Genomic DNA, 19,208 nt, shown 5'->3' on the forward strand with positions numbered 1-19,208 from the left:
TTAGCTGTACAGTTTGTATTTATGTATTTTTCCCACCCGTACAGCGTCGAGCCACAACATTGTTATGTGTTGTCTAGACAACATTTTACAGTTTGAAACCATAGATATTTGTTACGCGCTTCATATTGCGTTATCACGTAGAGCTCGCTGATTGGAAAACCGTCCATAGCTCCGCGCCAATCCTAGCTCAGTAGGCGGGACTTGCTGACATTCGGGGACCGACGCGACGGCTTGTGTAGTTAGCATGAGCTAGCTCTTTAATGAGCGTCTTGAAGCGAGAGTCTTCGCCATGTCTCACATTTCTGTAAATTATGTGTTGTTAGGCGGACAGTTTTTCTTGCTCGTGTCGGTGCTGCTTTTGCAATGCCTGGAAGGGACTGAATCCGAAAACTCCACCACACCCGGAAGTAGAGAGACAACAGCAACCAGCACCATTACAACCACAACCACGACAACAACCACAACAACAACAACAACAACAACAACAGCAGCTACTACAGTCACAGCGCTGTTAACACAGCAACCTGAAGAAAATATAACATATAATAACATCACAACAGCAGAGCCGACAAACCACACGGAGCATTATGAATACAGCCCTCCATCACCGGTCGTCCTCTGCCGATACCTGTAAGTGTTTAACGTTACCAAGCTCCTGAACGCAAACCCTGTTCCGTAGTATCAAAAATGTCTGATACTACAAAATTGCTAGGTTAAATATACAAATAATCGCTTTGTAGACTCATCCAATCAAGGGCTTTATAGATGTTTATTTCCCGCCCCCAGGGGCGTGTCCATGAAAATGCGACTACACTAACGAATGTTTAGATTTGGAGTTGTGTAAATCACTCAATAATCAATCAAATAATAATGTAAAGAAGATTTAAAAATTCTATCAGTCTCTAAGTCTTAACCTTCTGGCAGAGGTGACTAGGTACTATGGTAAAATTGAGGGAATTTGAAACACTGTTTTGTGGCTTTATAGTATAAACATAGCTTAAATCTCTTATTATTATTATTATTATTATTATTATTATTATTATTATTACACTGTCTTGTCTCTGGCATTGTGTTTAATATTGAAACAAACAAAGATCATTTAGGAATATCAAAATACGGTTTTAATATATTTATTTTCCTTGTCATTATGTTCTTTATTTATTTTTTTATTCAGTCCTGAGGAGTTTATATACTGCAAAGATCCTGTCAATCACGACGGAAACCTCACAGCCTTCCTGGATCTGGGACACGGCTGTGTAAAGGCAAGTACCCAAAAACACCTTCCCACCACCCCTTTATTTTTACTTCTTCCCCAGAATAATTATGCCCCGAGTATGAGTGAATGAAAGAAGTCAATTCTTGTGTAGTTCGGTGCACTTTGAAGATCTGAATCATTAATTGAGTGTAAAAATGAGGTTTATTAACAGCTTGAAAGTAGGAAAAAGACCACTCGTGCTTGTACAGTAAAATAGCAGCTTTTAAAATTAAATTCGGGACATGACCTCTGGAGAGTAAACCACGTACTGTTTGATTAAGTCCCAGTCTATTATACTACTACAAAGCATTATAAAACTGCAAAATTTTCATAATTAACACCGCCACCTTGTTTATTTCTTTATGCATTTAATTTCTGCTTTTTCTTTTTACAGATTGGAAATCAAGGTCAGGTTTACAAAGACGTGAATCACACTCAGGTGCAGTGTGCAGCCCTGGACGGCATCGAGTGTGCCGGGCCTCGGGAATTCCTCAGAGGGAACGAACCATGCATCAAGTACTAGAACTGCTTCCTCACTGTTTGTTTTTCAAGTAACCAAATCATGTTCAGCCTGTTAGAGAAAAACCATCTGCTCCAAAGTCGACTGTTTTCCTGTAGCAGCATCTCATTGTCTTTTATTCCTCTTACACCATAGCAAGTTTGCTGGATTATTTAACAACACTTTTCATTCTTTTCTCTTTGTACATTAGTAAGATGAAAGGAAAAAAAAAACAGTTTACAGACAATCCAGAACTCCTGAGCACTGATACTGGAGACTCCTCCCATAAATATTGAATGCACATCTAATAGCGATAAAATAGATATACTGTATATGTTGCTCTGTGTGCACCACACACCACTAGAGGGTAGTCTAGCATTAGGATTGAACACAGTGTTGTATTGCTTCTAAAGGTAATATCTAGATTTCTTGTTCTTGGGGCGTTATTATGTAACCCACTTCCATTGGTCATTCTATCTACAATTAACTGCATGTTCTTATGCGCTAAGAAATGCCACATTTGCACCATGGTGCTGACAAGGTTAGAAAGCGAAGCCAGAATCACACTCCTATCTACCTTTTTTATTAAGAACAACAGGACCAGGCACTGCAAACAGATATATCAGTTTAATCAGTTTCAGTGTTTCTGACTTCAAGAAGATTTTTCAATTAACATCCATTTTTATACTTCACAGTGCGACAAAAAGGATCAGACATGCCACATCAGAAAATGTGTTATAAACCTGTCAGTCACTCTAGAATTTCACAGATTTATTTTCCCCGATTTTGGTGAATGCTTGATTTGTCTGCAGCAATTAAAAAAAAAAAACTATATGAATTTGTTAAAACACAAACACAGGATTATTTGTTTAAACTCCAACCATTGCAGACACATTTCCATGAATTATTCTAACCTGAAAAAAGGTCCTATTATATACTGTACATCTAATGTAAAGTGTGTCCACAGATACACGGGCCACTACTTTATCACCACGCTTTTGTACTCCTTCTTTCTGGGCTGCTTTGGAGTGGACCGCTTCTGCCTGGGCCACACAGGCACCGCCGTTGGAAAACTCCTGACTCTCGGAGGCCTGGGAATCTGGTGGTTTGTGGATCTCATCCTGCTCATAACCGGAGGACTGACACCCAGCGATGGCAGCAACTGGTGCACGTTCTACTGATTGCTCACGTTTGTACCCGCAAGCTTCTTTACTGTGCTACTGTATCGTCAATGACACAAAGCACTTGATGTAAATGCAGCCTAGTTTGTGATTCTTTAAAAGGAAAAGTTTTGTACAGTGTAAAGATTGTATTTTATTTGTTGCTGTAAATAAAACATCATTCACCGTGTATAATACAGTGCATAAGTATTCACCTCCTTGAAGAAAGAGCTCTTTCTGCTCTGTATTTTGACCTTTAGAATAAATTCATACATGTTTAATAAAGACACCGGGCAACTGTTTCGTTTGTTTCAGTGCTTGGCCTTTCTGGAGAAAATCATTTATTCCTTGTCCCATGTACAAGCGGCTGTCACCACGTTTGATTTGTTTGATAAAATGTCACGATTTGCATAGGAAAGCTTACAGTCATGAAAATTTCAGTCATAAAGGTGCTTTTTATCGTATTACAGATCAACTATAGCACCGGAGATACTGCAAAATAAAACATCACTCACTCAAACTTTCTGAAGAAAACATGCAACAAACATATAAAACAATATCATTAGATATAAGGTAAATCTTTGAAGCTTGGCACTGCTCTCTGTTCGTGCTTTCAGTCAGTAATTGAATAAATTATGACTCTTTTGTTGAATCTGTGTGGTGTTAGGTCTCTGATTTATTTTACAGCAGGAAACGAATGTGTTGAAATGCCAATGGATTTATGGATTTAATTCTAATAACATGACATAATTGCTGTTGTTTTCAGCAACAAATTCTGATTTCTCATATGAACTGCCTGCAGCCTTTGACTTCAAAATTTTGTAAATCTTCAAAAGCACCACAGACCCATTGATTTTGTTAGGAATTGAGAGAGAGAAATATTTCACCATAAATACAATAAGGATAAAATTTGGGATGTAATTTCCCACAAAAACAATGCCCTTATGTATGCTTTACGAGTGTTTCGTGTTGCATAATATTGTTTGTCACAACTGTCGTTTATTTATAGATAGTAATTATAGATATATAGATTTATTAGTAAACTGTTTCTTTGCATTAAAACTGACCTTTGTTTGTAGTGCATTATGGGTAATACAGGCAGTCCCATCACTACAACGAATAACAAAACCCTGAATTCTGATGCTGTGTTCACACAATTTCCCCCCCCCGCTACTTTGCGGGTAACAGTCGCTGTAATACAAAGCCACCAGTAGCTGCTATTCTTATGCTAATACCGGTTGCCATGGTACTAGCAACTACAATTCTTTTCTTGATGCTAAAATGAAATCCTCTGGTGGAAGATTTGGTGTTTGTGTATAAAATTCTACAGCGTATATAATAATACGAGATGAATATGAAGCAGCATGCTCCCTTCTGTCTTCAATCCAATTGGTAGTCTCTGCTCCAAGTCGCTCCATAGTTCAACTTTTCTCAATTCACTGGACACACATGAAGTCGTCAGCTCTCGCTGAAAATAAACGTCTCTGGTTGCTTTATCTCTGCGGCTTGCAGTATGTGTGAATGCAGCATTAGATTGCAGTTGACAGTAACAGTGTTTGGGATGTAGATATCACTCCAGTTCTCCTGGCACAACAGTCAAAGTGACAGCTTCATTTAGGCGCCGCACTGTCACCAAGAGCGTTTCGGCTGATTGCACAGCGTGACTCACGTCATCCGTGCTCTGAACTGATTTGCCGTTAATGCTGATGATCACATCGTGGCTCTTCAGGCCAGCGCTAAAAAAATAAATAAATAATTACACTCAGACGTGTGATGTTTGATCCCTAATATTATACAATCAGGACGTGATACATTTTTGCAGAAATAGTTGCCTCTGCAAGGAGGTTTCAAGCTGCATAGATGTTGCTTTTAACATGATAATGACTTTAAACATACGTCCAAATCAATCGAACCGTAAAAGAACCCTCCAGTTGAGATGAACATGAATCTTTCACCTGCAGAGAGCTGCTATACTGATGTTCATTAATAGAACTGTACTGCTAAAACTCTCATGCATCCTAATATACAGAAACATATTACCTCAAGATTAGGTTATAGAATGGCTTTTCTCCAGAGTGGATGCAACAGGGATGCTTGTTTGTGTTAATGTGAGCCCGATTTAGCCAGACTAATTGATGGTCTAATATGACAGTGAATACCTTATCTCACTATAGAAGATTTTATCAGGATAAATTCGTACACCAGGACCAGCGGATGAGGCGCAGATTGAACCTGCCTTTAGGAGAGATTCTAGGAAGGCATAGATTTCCATCACCAAGATCATGATTCTGAATCAAAAGGGGATCATTTTCAGAGCCCCGGGAGGCATCACCTTACTTTAACAACCAGCTTCTTTTGTTCCTAAACCTCGCTAATCCCATCACTCAGCAGCTCAGGGGCAATGAGATTAATTGCACCTTTTTTGTTCAAGCTCAAATATTTTGTGGTTCCATAAAGCTCTATAAACCCTCCAGTCTGTGCTTGCCACCTTTTTGTCATTCTGCCAACATGCCTTGCGGTGCATGACACATCATTATGGTGCAGAGAGAAGGTGGAATGTTTTCAAGAAACGCAAGGTAGAAGAAGCCCTGTGGCAAACAGTGGGACATAAATTGCATAAGGAAAGCTGGGCGTGATCACATGAGCGCCACCTCAGGCTGCTGGGGTTACATTGGATGGAGCGAGAGATGAGGAGAGAGAGAGAGATGGAAGGTCTGGGCCTGTTCTCTAACCTGGAGGCAGCCGTTCCAGGGATGACCTCGTAGACGTACACTCCTAAACTGACATCTGGGAAATCGCTCTCCCTCTCTTTCAGATTTCTGATTAAACTGCAAGAAAAAACCACACATTACATAATATAGAAAATGCACAGGAAAAGGTCACTTACAGAAACACTAACATGAGGCAGATTGAATGTTGATTTGCATTTTTTTTTCGTTGCTAAGATGCACATGCTTTACGGGATTGTTGCACTCGTTTTTTTCTTTTTTGTACAGAAGATTTTTTTAATGTAAGACTCACGCAGCCACTATTTTTCTCTGTTTATTGTCAAAAAGATTTTTTATTTGATTTTTTTCATTTTGGAGCCTTGAAAGCTGAATACTGAACAGAATGTTCTGGAAGCTAGTAATGAAGCTATTGCTGGCACTATAGTTTCTGAGCCTAATTGCTTGTTATACAGTCTTTATTTTTTGAAACATTTAAATTAATTTCCTTAACCTGTTGGGTTAATCTTTTTTCTGTGTATTTCTTGGCATGTTGTTTGAAAGTATTGTTCCTGTCTAAAGTCGCCAAACTCTGTTTTCATGCTAGCGAAAAAAAAAAAAAAAACTTGAGCAGTTTTGTCTGTAATTTATTAAATAGTATGTATATTTTTTAACAGAAGATCAAAAAGAAGCTTTAGTACCAGTCAGGACTTTTCATTTTGGCTAGCATAACAAAACATGGTAGCTAAATTTCTACAAGCAGAAGCTAGAATATTATATATCTTGGGCAGAACTTACGCTGGCGTCAGCTGAAACATTCTAACTCCCATATATCGTTTTTTGGGCTGCGTGTTCCCTGTAATCAAATGAGAAGCACAATATGTTCATGTATTTCATGCTTAAACAATACAATGTTCAGTTTATTTCAATTCACTGTCCCTCTCTTTAGGACTAGAGAAGCGAAAAAATTAAAAACAGAAGGGTTAAAATAATAAAAATAAAAAAATAAATAAAACCTATAGAAAGAAGAGAGAAGAAAACATTATGTACATGTTCATAAATAAATAAAAAACAGAACAGTTTGACAGAGAAATAATAAAGTGTATGATTTATGTGGAGAAACAATGCTGGACAAACCTTTCCTTTGTCTCTCGTAGGAGTCTGCTAGGAACTGCCTTATCCGGTCCGAGGGAATCGCAAATGATATTCCTGCTGTGACCTTCAGCGTATTTATGCCGATGACATCTCCATCCTTGAGACACAAAAGCCGACAGCATAATAACCAAAAAGCATCAAATTCCGAACAGTCCGGCTTTAGGAAAACATAAAGGTCGCACCGCACCAGTTGTTTGAGAAGTGCAATCCAAATTACTCCTGAAAGTTCTCTGCATTTTAATCAGAGAATAATTTTAAACTGATTGAAGCATCACAGAAATGCAGCAGTATGAAAAACGAGCTTCATTAAGGTTAAAAAATAATAGAGCTGTTTTGGCCTTAGTCTGGTTTTTCAGACAGTCGACACGTCATGTGAACTTACCTTGCACATAAATTAGTCCATGTGTGAGGACATTTTAAAGCCCTTATTGATGCCTGCTGGAATTTTTGTTCTTTCAAATTGGGTTTGATATGTAAACAAATCGAATCCCTCTGTTTTCATACCACAACACGACTGGATTATTGAAACAGAGGGTGTTGATTAAATGTTGATTAATAAAAGAGGTAGTTGGATATTGATGCACTTGTTCATAATGTAATTATTTCTATAGTAACATCGAACAAACAGGTAGGTCACATTAACAAACAATGGAATTAAGAAATAATTGTGCTCTTACAAATACAACATTCAAAAAAATTGTAGGAAATTGTTTATATAATAGTTTATCGAAGGAGAATCCAGTGAAAAATGTTGCACTACAACATGCCCTGAAGTATTTTATTCCTTACTTAATTCATCCATCCATTAAAAAAAAAAAAAAATCACTTGTTACTTGCATCAGTAGCAAAGGTGGTTATTTTCAAACCAAGGTTGCCAGACTGTTTGTGTGACCAAATTACACCTAAACCTGTTTCCAGAAACCAGGAACCAGACTCAAAAGGGAAATTCATTCTCAAATGATTCAAATGATTATAAACACAGGAGAGTGTGATTATAAATAATAATGTCATTTTTACAGTCATATACAGTCAATTGGAGCTTCTGAGCAAATCACAATTAGCTCATTATCTGAGTACAGCTTTCATGTGCTCAATGATGGAGATACAGCAAAGAGAGAGCGTTATTTTGTGTATTGATTAAGAGGCTGTTCTCCTGAAAGTCCTCATGGGGTCAGCAACTTTGAATGTCTGAAATCTTCATTAAACGGAATCCAACTACAACTGGTACAACTGGACCAGAACAGTCCAAACCAGACCAGACCAGAACAAACCGTGAATGCCTGCAGAACAATAGCAAAATGCATACTGAACGAAATAATATAGTTAGTTTATTGTTGCTTCTGTCTGTTAATGAAACATGTCTTCATCAACTCCATGAAAAAGGTCATTAGTGATGAGATAAATATTGATAATTTACTGATCTCTGGTTTCTAGGTTTAACAATGAAAGTTTCAGGTTAAAAACAAAAACATGTTCATTGCTATGTTGTTCTTGTTGGTCTTCAGCTTTAACTAGACATTTTTAACATGGGCTCATTTATTATTTAAAAAAAAAAACAATGCAAGAAACAATCATCATAGTGATTGTTATTAATGCTAAGTTCATTTTATTTTTATTACATAGTGTCAGTTACCTTAAGGCAACCTTAATGTAAAATTGTTACCAATATATGACCTTCTTAGACAAAATCTGCCAATCTGGCTTTTGACAGAAGTTCTCTGCTGTTTTATTGTTCAGAAGGTAACTAGGAATGAAATTCAGAGACCGTTAGTAGAATCAGATTACAGTGAACCTATAGATATATGAATGTGCTTTCACCTCAGCCTTAAAAAAGGAAAAAACTTAACACAGTTCATTTTAAAATATCTCAATTTGTGGTCACTAAATGAGAGTGCTGTTTTATTGCCTATTGCAGGGGGAAGCTGGATTGAAATATCATCCTGGGGCATGGCTTTGAGCAAACAGTGTTCTCACCCTCTCAGGATCAATAGGAGAATATAAACCAGTGCAGATGATTTATCCAGACGAAAGCAAAACATAAACCAACAGTAGTTAAACAGAGAAAAAAGAGAGATCTAGAGCAATAAACCCAGCATGAAGGCTTAAAAACCAGAGAAGGATTGAGACACACAGAAGCTTATATGCTTACCAAATTAACCAGCGGGCCTCCAGAGTTGCCGTACTGCAAAACAAGTCAAATTTCATACACTTCGTTTTCTTTCACGCCACATGAAATGATCCTTATCTCCTGTACATGAAGCTTAAGAAGTGTTGAGTGAGGTTAGATTTCTCCCACGCTCTCCAAGCTAGACTTTAGTTTCCAATAACATATATATTTCTAACACATATTTCCACAGAAACAGACAAAATATTTAGAATCAAAATATTTTAGTAGATGCAATAAATGATAATGAAATCAACTAATAATGTTTTCCACACAGATGACAGATGCAGAAGCTAAATTAAAAATGATTAGTATAAGTTTGGGTGCAAATGTTATCCTTAGGACAAAAAAGAAAAATAAGATAATTAATTAATTCAACCTATTTCTAGCCATTTCAATTCTTTATATCTATGGGGGTTCAAACTTTTGCCCTGCACTCTACTCTCTCACAGGATTTTTTCTCTCAGTCAAACTCTTGACTGTATCCTTCCTTGCACATACGTTAATGATGGCGTCAGTCTGGATGTACTCCATGTCAGAGTTGTGGAGGCCAAGCTCGCGGCTGCCGCGCTGCGTGGTGCTGATGATGCCTGTAGTAACGGTGTTCTGAAGCGAGAACGGGCTGCCGACTGCCACCACAAACTCGCCCGGCCGCAGGTCAGAGGAGTGGCCCAGAGATAGGACAGGCAAAGCCTCCTGCATGGACACAAAGTAAAGTTTAAACTCCAACAGTGTGGATACAGAAATCAATCTACCCTTGATCAGTGTTCTCATTTTCACATCCAGGAACCACCAGCATTTCAAAAGAGCTTGTCCATTTTGCTGGATTTTTTTGTGTGTGTGTTTCTACCTGAAACAGGGCAGCGTGTTGTCATGGTTAATAAACACCCCCAATTTACTACATGACCCATCAGCCACTGCATGTCATACACCTGATCTGATATTCCTCTAATCAGCACCCCAGTTTAACGTCTGTTTTTTTTTTTGCAAACACCATCGTCTTTTGCTGATCATGTGGCATCATTTCAGGTACCTAAATATAATCTTACATTTAAATTAGTGCTTGTGTCCTGAATGTTACTATGAAATCAACAACTGCAATATAGATATGAATATGATTACAACCAAAGGACAAGTAATAAATTGTTGGTTTTTGCCACTTCAAACATGTGCAAATGCAGAAGGACAAAAAAGGCTGCTATATGCTGTATGTTATTAAAAATTCCATTGTAAGGAGTTTTCATTATAATTCCAGAGAAAGAGTTTAAAGGACTTTAATATGTATGTGTTGTGATTATTAATGTCCTGTCAAAAAAATTAAGCTGCCTATTGGGGAAAAAAATAACGCCACTCATCTGCACTCCTGCAGCGTTGCCCGAAAGCTTTTTGGCAAGAAGTGAAAGGTAAAAGGCAGCACAGAAACGTGTCTCTGCCTGTCTTGCCTTGTCCGTGCCTAGCAGAGAGTGTTTTTACACTCTCACTTTATTACCTGCTCTCCTCCGGGCACAACGAATTGCTCCATCCCTGCCTTTCCCTCTCCAGGGAGCCGGCAGCAATGGATGTACCCCCATCTGCCTGAAAATGTTTTAGTCCATTTCATGAAGTCTGAACATTGCTTGTGACTGATTACTAGAGTCATTTGCTGTTGTCCTGCACAAGGTTAATGTGGCCTTACATACAATACAAGAAGATGGAATTTTCTCAGTGGCCTTAACAGGGTAAAGGAAATGTTAACTTGCTCTTTTTTTGTGCTAAGATCTGAGAGAGTTTTACACAATAAATGTTGTTTTAAATCTTGCCTTAAACACCAAAGTATTGTGAGGCAAATATATATTTATATATGTGCAGCTGAGAATTTCAGGCTAGATTTTGACTGTGTCAAGGACTGGATCTGAACCTTGCATTAGTTTATGTGGCTCCTACTGGAATAATTGGATCCTGATCCTTTGAGATTAATCAGTGATGACTAGCAATGGCTATGCAACAATCCACAATGAGGAAACACCCTTTTGGTCTAATAGGCAAAAGATTCTTTTCACATTCTGGCTGTCAGTAAGGCAACACACTGGACACAACATCAAAACAAACCACCAATCCACCAATTACTGGATATGGATTTCACCTTGCATCATCAGACTGCAGTGTTTTATTTATTTTCTTTGTTTGTTTTAGTCAACTTATCTACATTTTTGTGACATCCTACTAGTGTGCAGGCTGTTCTTTATATTTTCTTATCATTTTTAATTTGGACATCAAAGTTTTGATCAAAAAGCTTAGTGCAAATCAACTTTAACAAATGTCCTGCACACTTGTTCCCGAAGACCAATCAACAATCACCACTGTTTCTTTAGATTAATCACAGATCAACATTGTTCCCAGTGACCAATCACATGTTTGCCAAGTGGTACAATCCAGCTTACCTCTGCATCAATCTTAATCAGAGCGATATCCAATTTCTGGTCCACATCTTTGATCGTAGCATCATAATGGACACCACTGTTAAGCTCCACATTAATTCGCTGTTTGTTGGCTAGGACATGGGCATTGGTGACTATCCATCCATCTTCAGACACAATAAACCCTGAGCCAGTGGAGACAGGCATTTCCTGGTTTGTATATGGCAGTCTGAGGAAAAAAGAATGAGTATTTGGATGAGAAATGTCACTCTCTGTGACTTTGTTGAAAGTATTATAGCAAGAGTTAGACTAGTTATGATGTTAAAAGTTAAACAAGCGAGGGCTCTCCAAATGACCCCCTGATCTTGATAAGATGCTCTTGCTGACTTCAGTTTTTCCATTTGTAAGTCTGCACCAATTAATTCTTCTTACCTTTTGAACAACTCTAGATGAACGACTGCAGGAGCGATCTTGTCCACTACGTCTGCTATGAAGTTGAATTTGTAACGCATGCTGCTGGGGTTCTGAGAACCTGTTGAGATAAAAGCACAAAATCTTGATTTGAATGATCTTTAATGATCTTTTATTGCCTCTGAAGTGAAAGTGTTAGTGTATTAAGAAAATGTACAGACAATGTACCCTCATTAGCTCTGAATTTATTAGCATACTGTACTTGAGAGCGTACTGTTTGTTGTTTATAAGCCCTCCTCAGGGTCACCCCATATAGGCCGTAAGGTGAAGCCGTTTTTCATTTCATCCCGTTCCCATATATTGAGAACGAAATTCTTTTCATTCCAATAAAAAGAGCTATTGGTTTTGAGCGAGAAAATAAACGTTCTCCATGTATAATCCTGCAGATTAGTTTTTATTAGTGTTTAAAGTCACCAATAGTTCCTTCATCGCGTAATCATATTTTGATCATGAGTGATTTGGCTTCGCGTCACGTGTAGGAAGCACTTGCTACAGGCGTTTCATTGACAAAAAGTGCCTGGATGCGGCATAGAAACGTGTCATACAGCATCCTGAAATTCAAGATGCTCACAAAGAGCAGTCTGTGTCATCGAGTAGTAGAACCTCAACAACTGAATGTCCTAAAAAGAAACTTAGGTCCATGACGGGCCTGCCAATAGCTTGTACAGGTCCTGTGCTTCCTGCCTTGTGCATAATTTGTAAGAAAACGGACAAGTACATTACTGTGGCAGGCAAACGACAGAAGGACCATCTTTCACAGGCAGAAGACCTTCAGTTAAGAAGCAAAGACAAAGAAGACATCGACAGCCAGCAATGAAGTGATTCTGCGTGCCGACAAGAAGCTATTCTCCAGACTACTCGTCGTAGGTCAAAGTAGAAAGATAGAGCTGTGGGAAATTCTGTCCTATTCCTTGGGAACTGTGTCATATCCTTTAGCCAGTGCTGATGGTCCACTTGCTAAAACAAACAAATCAGCTCTGATGGATTTATTGGAAACCAAAGGTGGAGAATGTTTAGTTGACAAAGTTCCAGAACATGACGCTATTCTCTTTGATAGTATGGCGGTCATTCAAGCCCTTTGGTCCATACAAAGTACCTTTGGAGAGCTCGCCGACACCATACTGCAGTACATAGTCAAGCTTGCTTTGAAGCACAACTGTACACGGATAAACTTTGTGATTGACCAGTATCCGGAAATGAGTATTAAAAATCTAGAACGTTCATGTAGAGCTGCTGGTGGTACATAACTGGTGAAAATTTATGGATGTGATCAGAAGACACCAACTCAATGGAAAAAGTTTCTATCAGATGGAACAAGTAAAGGGGCACTGGCAGAATTCCTCTATCTTGCGTGGCAAGATGCTGATCTTACCACTGTGGGCAAGGACTTAAGCTTGTACTGTACATCGCACATGGAGACCTGTGTCACTGTGTGACTGTAATGCACCATATACAAACTCTCAGTGCTGTTGAAGATCTGACATGTGATCATGAGGAATGTGACACCAGGTTGTTTTTACATGCACAGCATGCTGCCAATGAACATCAAACAGTAGTCATCAAGAGCCCTGATACTGATGTGGCCGTGATTGCTTTAAGTCTGCAGCCAGATTTACCATGTAGGTTGTATTTTTTCACAGGGGTTGGCAACAAAACGAGGATCACTGATTTGGCTAAGGTGTCATCAGCTCTTGGCACCAGTGTGTTTGGCACTTATTGGGATCCGTACCTTTTCAGGTTGTGACTCTACAAGTTCCTTTTAAGAAAGGCATTTTCTGTTGCTTGTGAGAAAGAGGAATACCTAAATCCATTTAAAAATCTGGGTAAAAGTTTTAACCTGGACCAGTCTACCTTTGACATACTTTGCAAATATGTGTGCCACCTCTATGGCTAGTCATCTGCCAAAAATGTGAATGATGCAAGGTACAAAGCATTCTGCGTGGCATCATCGGCTTTGCCAGAACTATCCATGCCCCCGACAAGTGATGCCCTGCACCAACACTGCAAAAGGGCAAACTACCAAGCAGCCATAATGAGACATTCTCTGAAAGGTATAATGTGTGCCCCTTCACCCTTTGGCAACGGATGGCACCTCGAGGATGGGGAGTTAACAGTGACCTGGATGACTAGAAATCCTGCACCTGAAAGTGTTTTGCATGTAGTCCACTGCAGTTGCAAGCAAGGCAAATGTGAGACTGGAAGATGTTCCTGTGTGTCTGCACGACTTTCTTGTACTGATTTTTGTCTTTGCCAAAATTGTGCAAATGTTTCAAAGGAAACGGAGGAAAGAGGGGGATGGGATGATGGCTCTGATGATGATACGTATGAGTAAAGATGTGCTGTGCAATATTTTAAGCTTATTTTTAGTTGTAATGAATCTGTTGTGGAATTGTTAATTTTTTGCATTATTTGTAATTAAGGGGGGGGGGGTCGCATTTTGAGTGAATTCAGAAAACTTGGGACAAAGTGTGCTGCTTGTTTATGTTTCTGTGATTACGCAATGCCTACTGAAAATTTTGATGGATAATACATCACAGTTTTGCTAAAATTACAATGTGTATGTTTAATTTTGCTTGGTGCCAATCGATGAAATTAATTTCCTACAAATTTGCCATATTCTATGGTCTACATTCACACTTGAGTGTTTAATGCAACAATACCTTTCTCAAATGTTTAGGTACACGTATAAAGGTCAATTTGAAAGAGATTTTATGTTGCTAAAATGAAAATAAATAAAGTTATAAGCAAAGCCAGCAGCATAAGATTTTCGTTTTTTTTTTTTTTTTTTTTTTTTTTTTACAATTATACACATTTTTGTATCGTGACAAAAAAACTGCAGCATTTTTTGTGGAGAACTTTTAACATAAAGTCCAAAAGAGTGTTGTCTATGCAAAAATGCATTTAAAAAGTCAAAAAGAAAATCACTCTCTAGCCACTTTTTCTTAGTTCACCTAATGGCCTAATAACCAAGCATGTCCTTTTGCAAACCCTTTTTTGCAAAACTTCAGCCTTGTTAGAAGACCTTTCTCATTAGTCTGCTTTCTTAATTCCACATATAACTTTTGTTACTGTTTTTGTAGAAAAAAGTAAGAGATTGGGTTGTTATAATATATCATTAAACTGCACCTAAAACATCATCGCTCTGTATGCCCTCCAGCCTGTATACAGTCGGACAAAAAAAAAATATTGTACAGAGGCAAATGAGCAACATGTGCAAACAAGCCACATGTCAGAGCTTTAAAGCTGTCCTGAGCATTAAAGCTGTAGCACACAATATGCCAGAGGTGTTATCTGTGCCCTCTCCAGAGAACGCTGCAGGATGCAAACGGCATGCAAATATGTTTTATGAATTCCTGTAATGTAGAGAAATTATAAATTTGGAGCACAGCAAGTGTTTCTGTTTATGGAAGGTTCTACAATGGCATAGTACAGTTACGTGCCAATTTCTCAGCTGTTGCCTTTTTTTCCATCGTCAACAAGTGGAGAAGAAGAAGCCTTTATTTCACATATGTTACAGCACAGAGAAATTCTTTTCTTCACATATCCCAACTTTGGAGGTTGTGGACAAATCTGATTTTTTAATGATCAGAGCACAAGATCAGCCATGATACAGCACCCCTGGAGCAGTGAGGGTTAAAGGCCTTGCTCAAAGGCCCAACAGTAGTGGCGTGACAGTGCTGGGGCTTGAACCCTGATCTTCCTTGATGGGTGGAAACACACTGACAAAACAAATCTCTGTTTAAAAATGACAAAAAAATGGCAGGTTTGGCTGCCCAGAATCCTATAGAAACATGAAATGGCACTGCAGAAATATCTGGCATTTACTTCCATTCTCTCACATTCTTCACCTGTCTGGACTATGAGGTAGGGCCTTAAAAAACCTCCAGGCTTACTGACATTTTGCCAAAATTTTCATCAAATCACCCCAAGTCATGTAAAAAAAAAACTAAAAGAAGTTTGGTGCAAAATCAAGACATCTGAATATCACCATACCCATGGTGAAGCATGATATTGGCATCATGCTATAGGGCTGCTTCTCTTTATCTGGGACTGGGGAAGAAAAGAACTTATATTGGAATAACTCAGTCAGGGCCTGTTCTAAATCCTATCAAAAAAACCTGTGGACTGACTTAGAGGTTTGTGCACAATCCCTATGAAAAGTTATAACATTTTGACCAGGAAGAGTGAAACAAAAGTCATCAAATAGACTGAGTGCTATATTACAAGCAAAACTATTACTATTACTGTTACTATTACTATTACTTGAACGAACTATTAGTTGAAGGATGTGCAACCAGATTATTGTATTGTATTTTCTTCTTTTTTTTCTAAAATATTTTTATTTGTATTTCACTTGAATTCTGTTGTTGGAAAAAATCTAACATGACTTATCTATGTTTTTCCAGGACAAAAAAAAAACTTTTTCAAGCTTATATACACTTTTAAAAAGATACACTTGATTAAAAATCTGTTGTTTATCGTGGGATGGAGAAAACTGAAAAGACAACTATAACTCTCTATTTGTATTCTACCAAGATTTTTAAATCAGGTTATTACGAAGTCTTTGACTTACCGCACATCAGATTCACTAGAAATGAAGCATCATGTATCATGATTGAGTTTTAATGTAGATAATAAAATTAAATATGAGATTAATGTTTTTGTGTACTGTATATTTTTTAAATAAAAATGGATGAGGACAGATGGAAAAAGACAGGTTTACAATGCACTACTGGCTAAAGCTGGCTTTTATATCTTGCTACAGGACTACAAAAATAAAACATTTTGAGATATCAACAAATGGCTGATGTGATGTGAGTACTCTGAAGTTGATAATTTTTCGACATAATGCTTTCTTTCTTTTATACCATAATGATTTGCCAATGATTAGATTTTTTTATTATATAATGACCATGTATGTATGTTTTAAGTTGTTTATCTATTAATTTAATATAAACTATTAAAAAAAATTCGGAAAAGGGAATCGTTGTGAATGAGAATATTTGTCTCTCTTTTTGTTACTAAGACAAAAATGTATCTAGTAAAGAAACCATTAAAAAATGCATCATCTTCTGTCCTGAAGACTTTTTCAAAAAGTTAAAATGGTCACAAATCTCTGACTGTCACAAAGGGCTCACACAGGAGATTACATCTAACATAAAAATTCAGTAGAGGATAAAATGAATACATCTAAGTTGTAAAATTGATAATATGTTGAAAAAAGAATACTTACTTTTATTTCTCATAAAGTTAAAATGATATTTAGGACCACAATGATACAAAATCATAGGTTATCAGTATAAAGGCTGAGAGCTAACATTACAGTAAGACCATGAAAAAAATGAAACAGGCACTGTCAGCATTGTTTAATGGACTGAGAGCTATGAAAGTTCTCCTGACATTAAAAGAGCTCTGTAATGTGGTCCAGTTTTTTTTTAATCATTCAGATTTTTATAGGAATACCAATAAATCCATTATCACAAACACCCCCAGTTATGATGTCACGAGGGGCCTGGCTTTAATTTTGCATGTAGATGTAAAGTTTGACTCTGGCTTCCCTAACACGTGAACTGATAACTGATTTTCCTTTTGCCAGCTTTGTCTTTGACACTGCAGCATGTACAGTATATGTAAAGGCTAGTCTAATGCAAATATAGAGGAGAATTCTGTTATTTCATTTGAGCAATAATGCTGTACAGTTGGCGTTGTAAATGAAATGAAATAGAAATAATAAAATAAAAACAGATATAGAAAAATGAGCATAGACTCTTGCTTTCATGTAAATTTACAGTATTTAGTAGATCAGAATTTCTAAAATATCAAAGGTGCAATCTGCACCTTTATATTACTCATAGAACATGTGTGTCAGAATTTTTACAGCTTTCATAGGAATAAGTGGAGAAAGGGTTATCTTTTATCACAGAGTAACTTTAATGCTATTACTGATTAAAATAGTGAAAGTGTATTTGACGTTAATGCATCTGTGTGTACGCTGAAGCAAAGTTAGCTTTGGTGAGTGTTATTCTAAACTATTTTAAACTATCTTTGTTCACTGTCCATTGCACATCTTCATTTAAATAAACACAAAAGATACACACACTGATAAGATCCTGGATGTGATCAGCCTCCTTGAGTTCAGGAAGTTTCCTGCTTTCTTGTCCTGTGGCTGTATCATTTACTGAGTGATGGAGCAACGCAACTTCACTTTAAATAACAAATTTACAATAACAATAATCCAAAATGTACTTTCTGATTACATTATTTTCTCTTTTTTGGTGATGTGGCAGAAATTGAACTTGTTTTTTTTTTATCTGGGTGTCCACTTGTTATATGCTGAACCTCATTATAATGGCTAAATATGTGTTATATATCAATTTGTTTGTTTTATTGTTTGTCATTCAGTAATGTAATAAATTATTAGTTCCTTTCCAGTTGGTTATTTTACTCTTAATGATGACCATATCTGTTTCATGCTGAATAACAGTTCAATTTAATAAACGAAGCAAGATAAAAAAAAATAAAAAAAATACACCTTTTGTACAAAGTGTATGAAACGGGAGCGCGTGCCTCATTTACTCACCGGAATCGCACGCGCCTTTTTGGACAGGAATGACAGCGGGCGCGCGGCTCCGCTCGGCCTTCCGGTTCTCCGTTCTGAGGCGGCACTCACTCGTGTACGTGCGACCATCGCTTCCGCAGACGGGTCCAGCGGTGACGCATACGCAGGTGCGTGCGCGGTGTGCCGGCGCGCGATCGCAGCGCAGACCATCACCGCAGCGCGTGCGGCCCCGTTCACCGCACGGGTCACCCTCGCCCGAGGCGCACACCGAGCAGCAGCGGCACGCGTCTCGCACCACACCGAAATAGCACGAGTCCGGTGTTGTTGGGCAGCGGGACGTGTCACAAGCATCCGCGCATTCCTGCTCCGGTCTGTGCGTGACGAGCCGCGCGTGAATGAACGAGACCGCGAGCAAACACGTCACCACTTTTACTTCCCACATAATCACGAGAGTTTGTGCTGGAGTTAGTCAGATGTTTACCTGAGGATCATCGCCTGCCTTCCAAAACTGCTAGAAAGCTACAGGTACAGCACCAGCTCACAGGACTCAGCATATTAACCCCTGATTGCACTTTTACTCTCAGCAGCTCTTCTGATCTTCAAATGCAATTCTATTGAAATTGCAGTATTTTCTCTATGTACACTATGTGCAATGAGGTTTCAGAGGAGGAGCCCTTTGGGAGGACATTTCTAATCCCACCCTATAGTCAAAAAAGTTCACTAAACTTATCATCATATAGAACACTGATTTATACACTAAAAGTCTGTGGAATTACATGTCTAGATACATGCTACAATAATAATACTATAAAAGCTGACTTGCTTTGTAGTGAGTAGACCTAAA

The 19,208-nt window shown here is 38.1% G+C and overlaps 2 protein-coding genes across 2 annotated transcripts; one reads left to right on the top strand and one right to left on the bottom strand.

Moving 5' to 3' along the window:
* The first annotated feature begins 167 nt into the window (after positions 1-167).
* On the top strand, positions 168-3,566 carry tm2d2 (TM2 domain containing 2). Its single transcript, XM_027141866.2, has 4 exons — positions 168-630; positions 1,175-1,262; positions 1,650-1,771; positions 2,722-3,566. The coding sequence occupies exons 1-4, from the start codon at positions 290-292 to the stop codon at positions 2,933-2,935; spliced, it is 765 nt and encodes a 254-aa protein (XP_026997667.2). The 5' UTR covers positions 168-289; the 3' UTR covers positions 2,936-3,566.
* Positions 3,215-18,992, bottom strand: htra4 (HtrA serine peptidase 4). The gene is made up of 9 exons (XM_027139529.2): positions 18,386-18,992; positions 11,767-11,866; positions 11,359-11,563; positions 9,440-9,634; positions 8,924-8,956; positions 6,757-6,871; positions 6,418-6,475; positions 5,647-5,742; positions 3,215-4,650 (listed from the first exon to the last, which is right to left on the bottom strand). The coding sequence occupies exons 1-9, from the start codon at positions 18,804-18,806 to the stop codon at positions 4,485-4,487; spliced, it is 1,389 nt and encodes a 462-aa protein (XP_026995330.2). The 5' UTR covers positions 18,807-18,992; the 3' UTR covers positions 3,215-4,484.
* Positions 18,993-19,208: the final 216 nt, after the last annotated feature.

The sequence above is a fragment of the Tachysurus fulvidraco genome, chromosome 9 (genome assembly GCF_022655615.1).
Source record: "Tachysurus fulvidraco isolate hzauxx_2018 chromosome 9, HZAU_PFXX_2.0, whole genome shotgun sequence".
Classification (NCBI taxonomy): Eukaryota; Metazoa; Chordata; class Actinopteri; order Siluriformes; family Bagridae; genus Tachysurus; species Tachysurus fulvidraco.

What these genes read in the sequence shown, in the direction of transcription:
- tm2d2 (XM_027141866.2), top strand. Translation starts at nt 290, where the DNA reads ATGTCTCACATTTCTGTAAATTATGTGTTGTTAGGCGGACAGTTTTTC. An exon ending in GTCGTCCTCTGCCGATACCT is followed by an intron (nt 631 to 1,174) that starts GTAAGTGTTTAA and finishes TTTTTTATTCAG; the next exon opens with TCCTGAGGAGTTTATATACT. An exon ending in GGGAACGAACCATGCATCAA is followed by an intron (nt 1,772 to 2,721) that starts GTACTAGAACTG and finishes GTGTGTCCACAG; the next exon opens with ATACACGGGCCACTACTTTA.
- htra4 (XM_027139529.2), bottom strand. Translation starts at nt 18,806, where the DNA reads ATGTGGGAAGTAAAAGTGGTGACGTGTTTGCTCGCGGTCTCGTTCATT. An exon ending in GAGGCCCGCTGGTTAATTTG is followed by an intron (nt 6,872 to 8,923) that starts GTAAGCATATAA and finishes TTGTGTCTCAAG; the next exon opens with GATGGAGATGTCATCGGCAT. An exon ending in CCTGGAACGGCTGCCTCCAG is followed by an intron (nt 4,651 to 5,646) that starts GTTAGAGAACAG and finishes TTATTTTTTTAG; the next exon opens with CGCTGGCCTGAAGAGCCACG.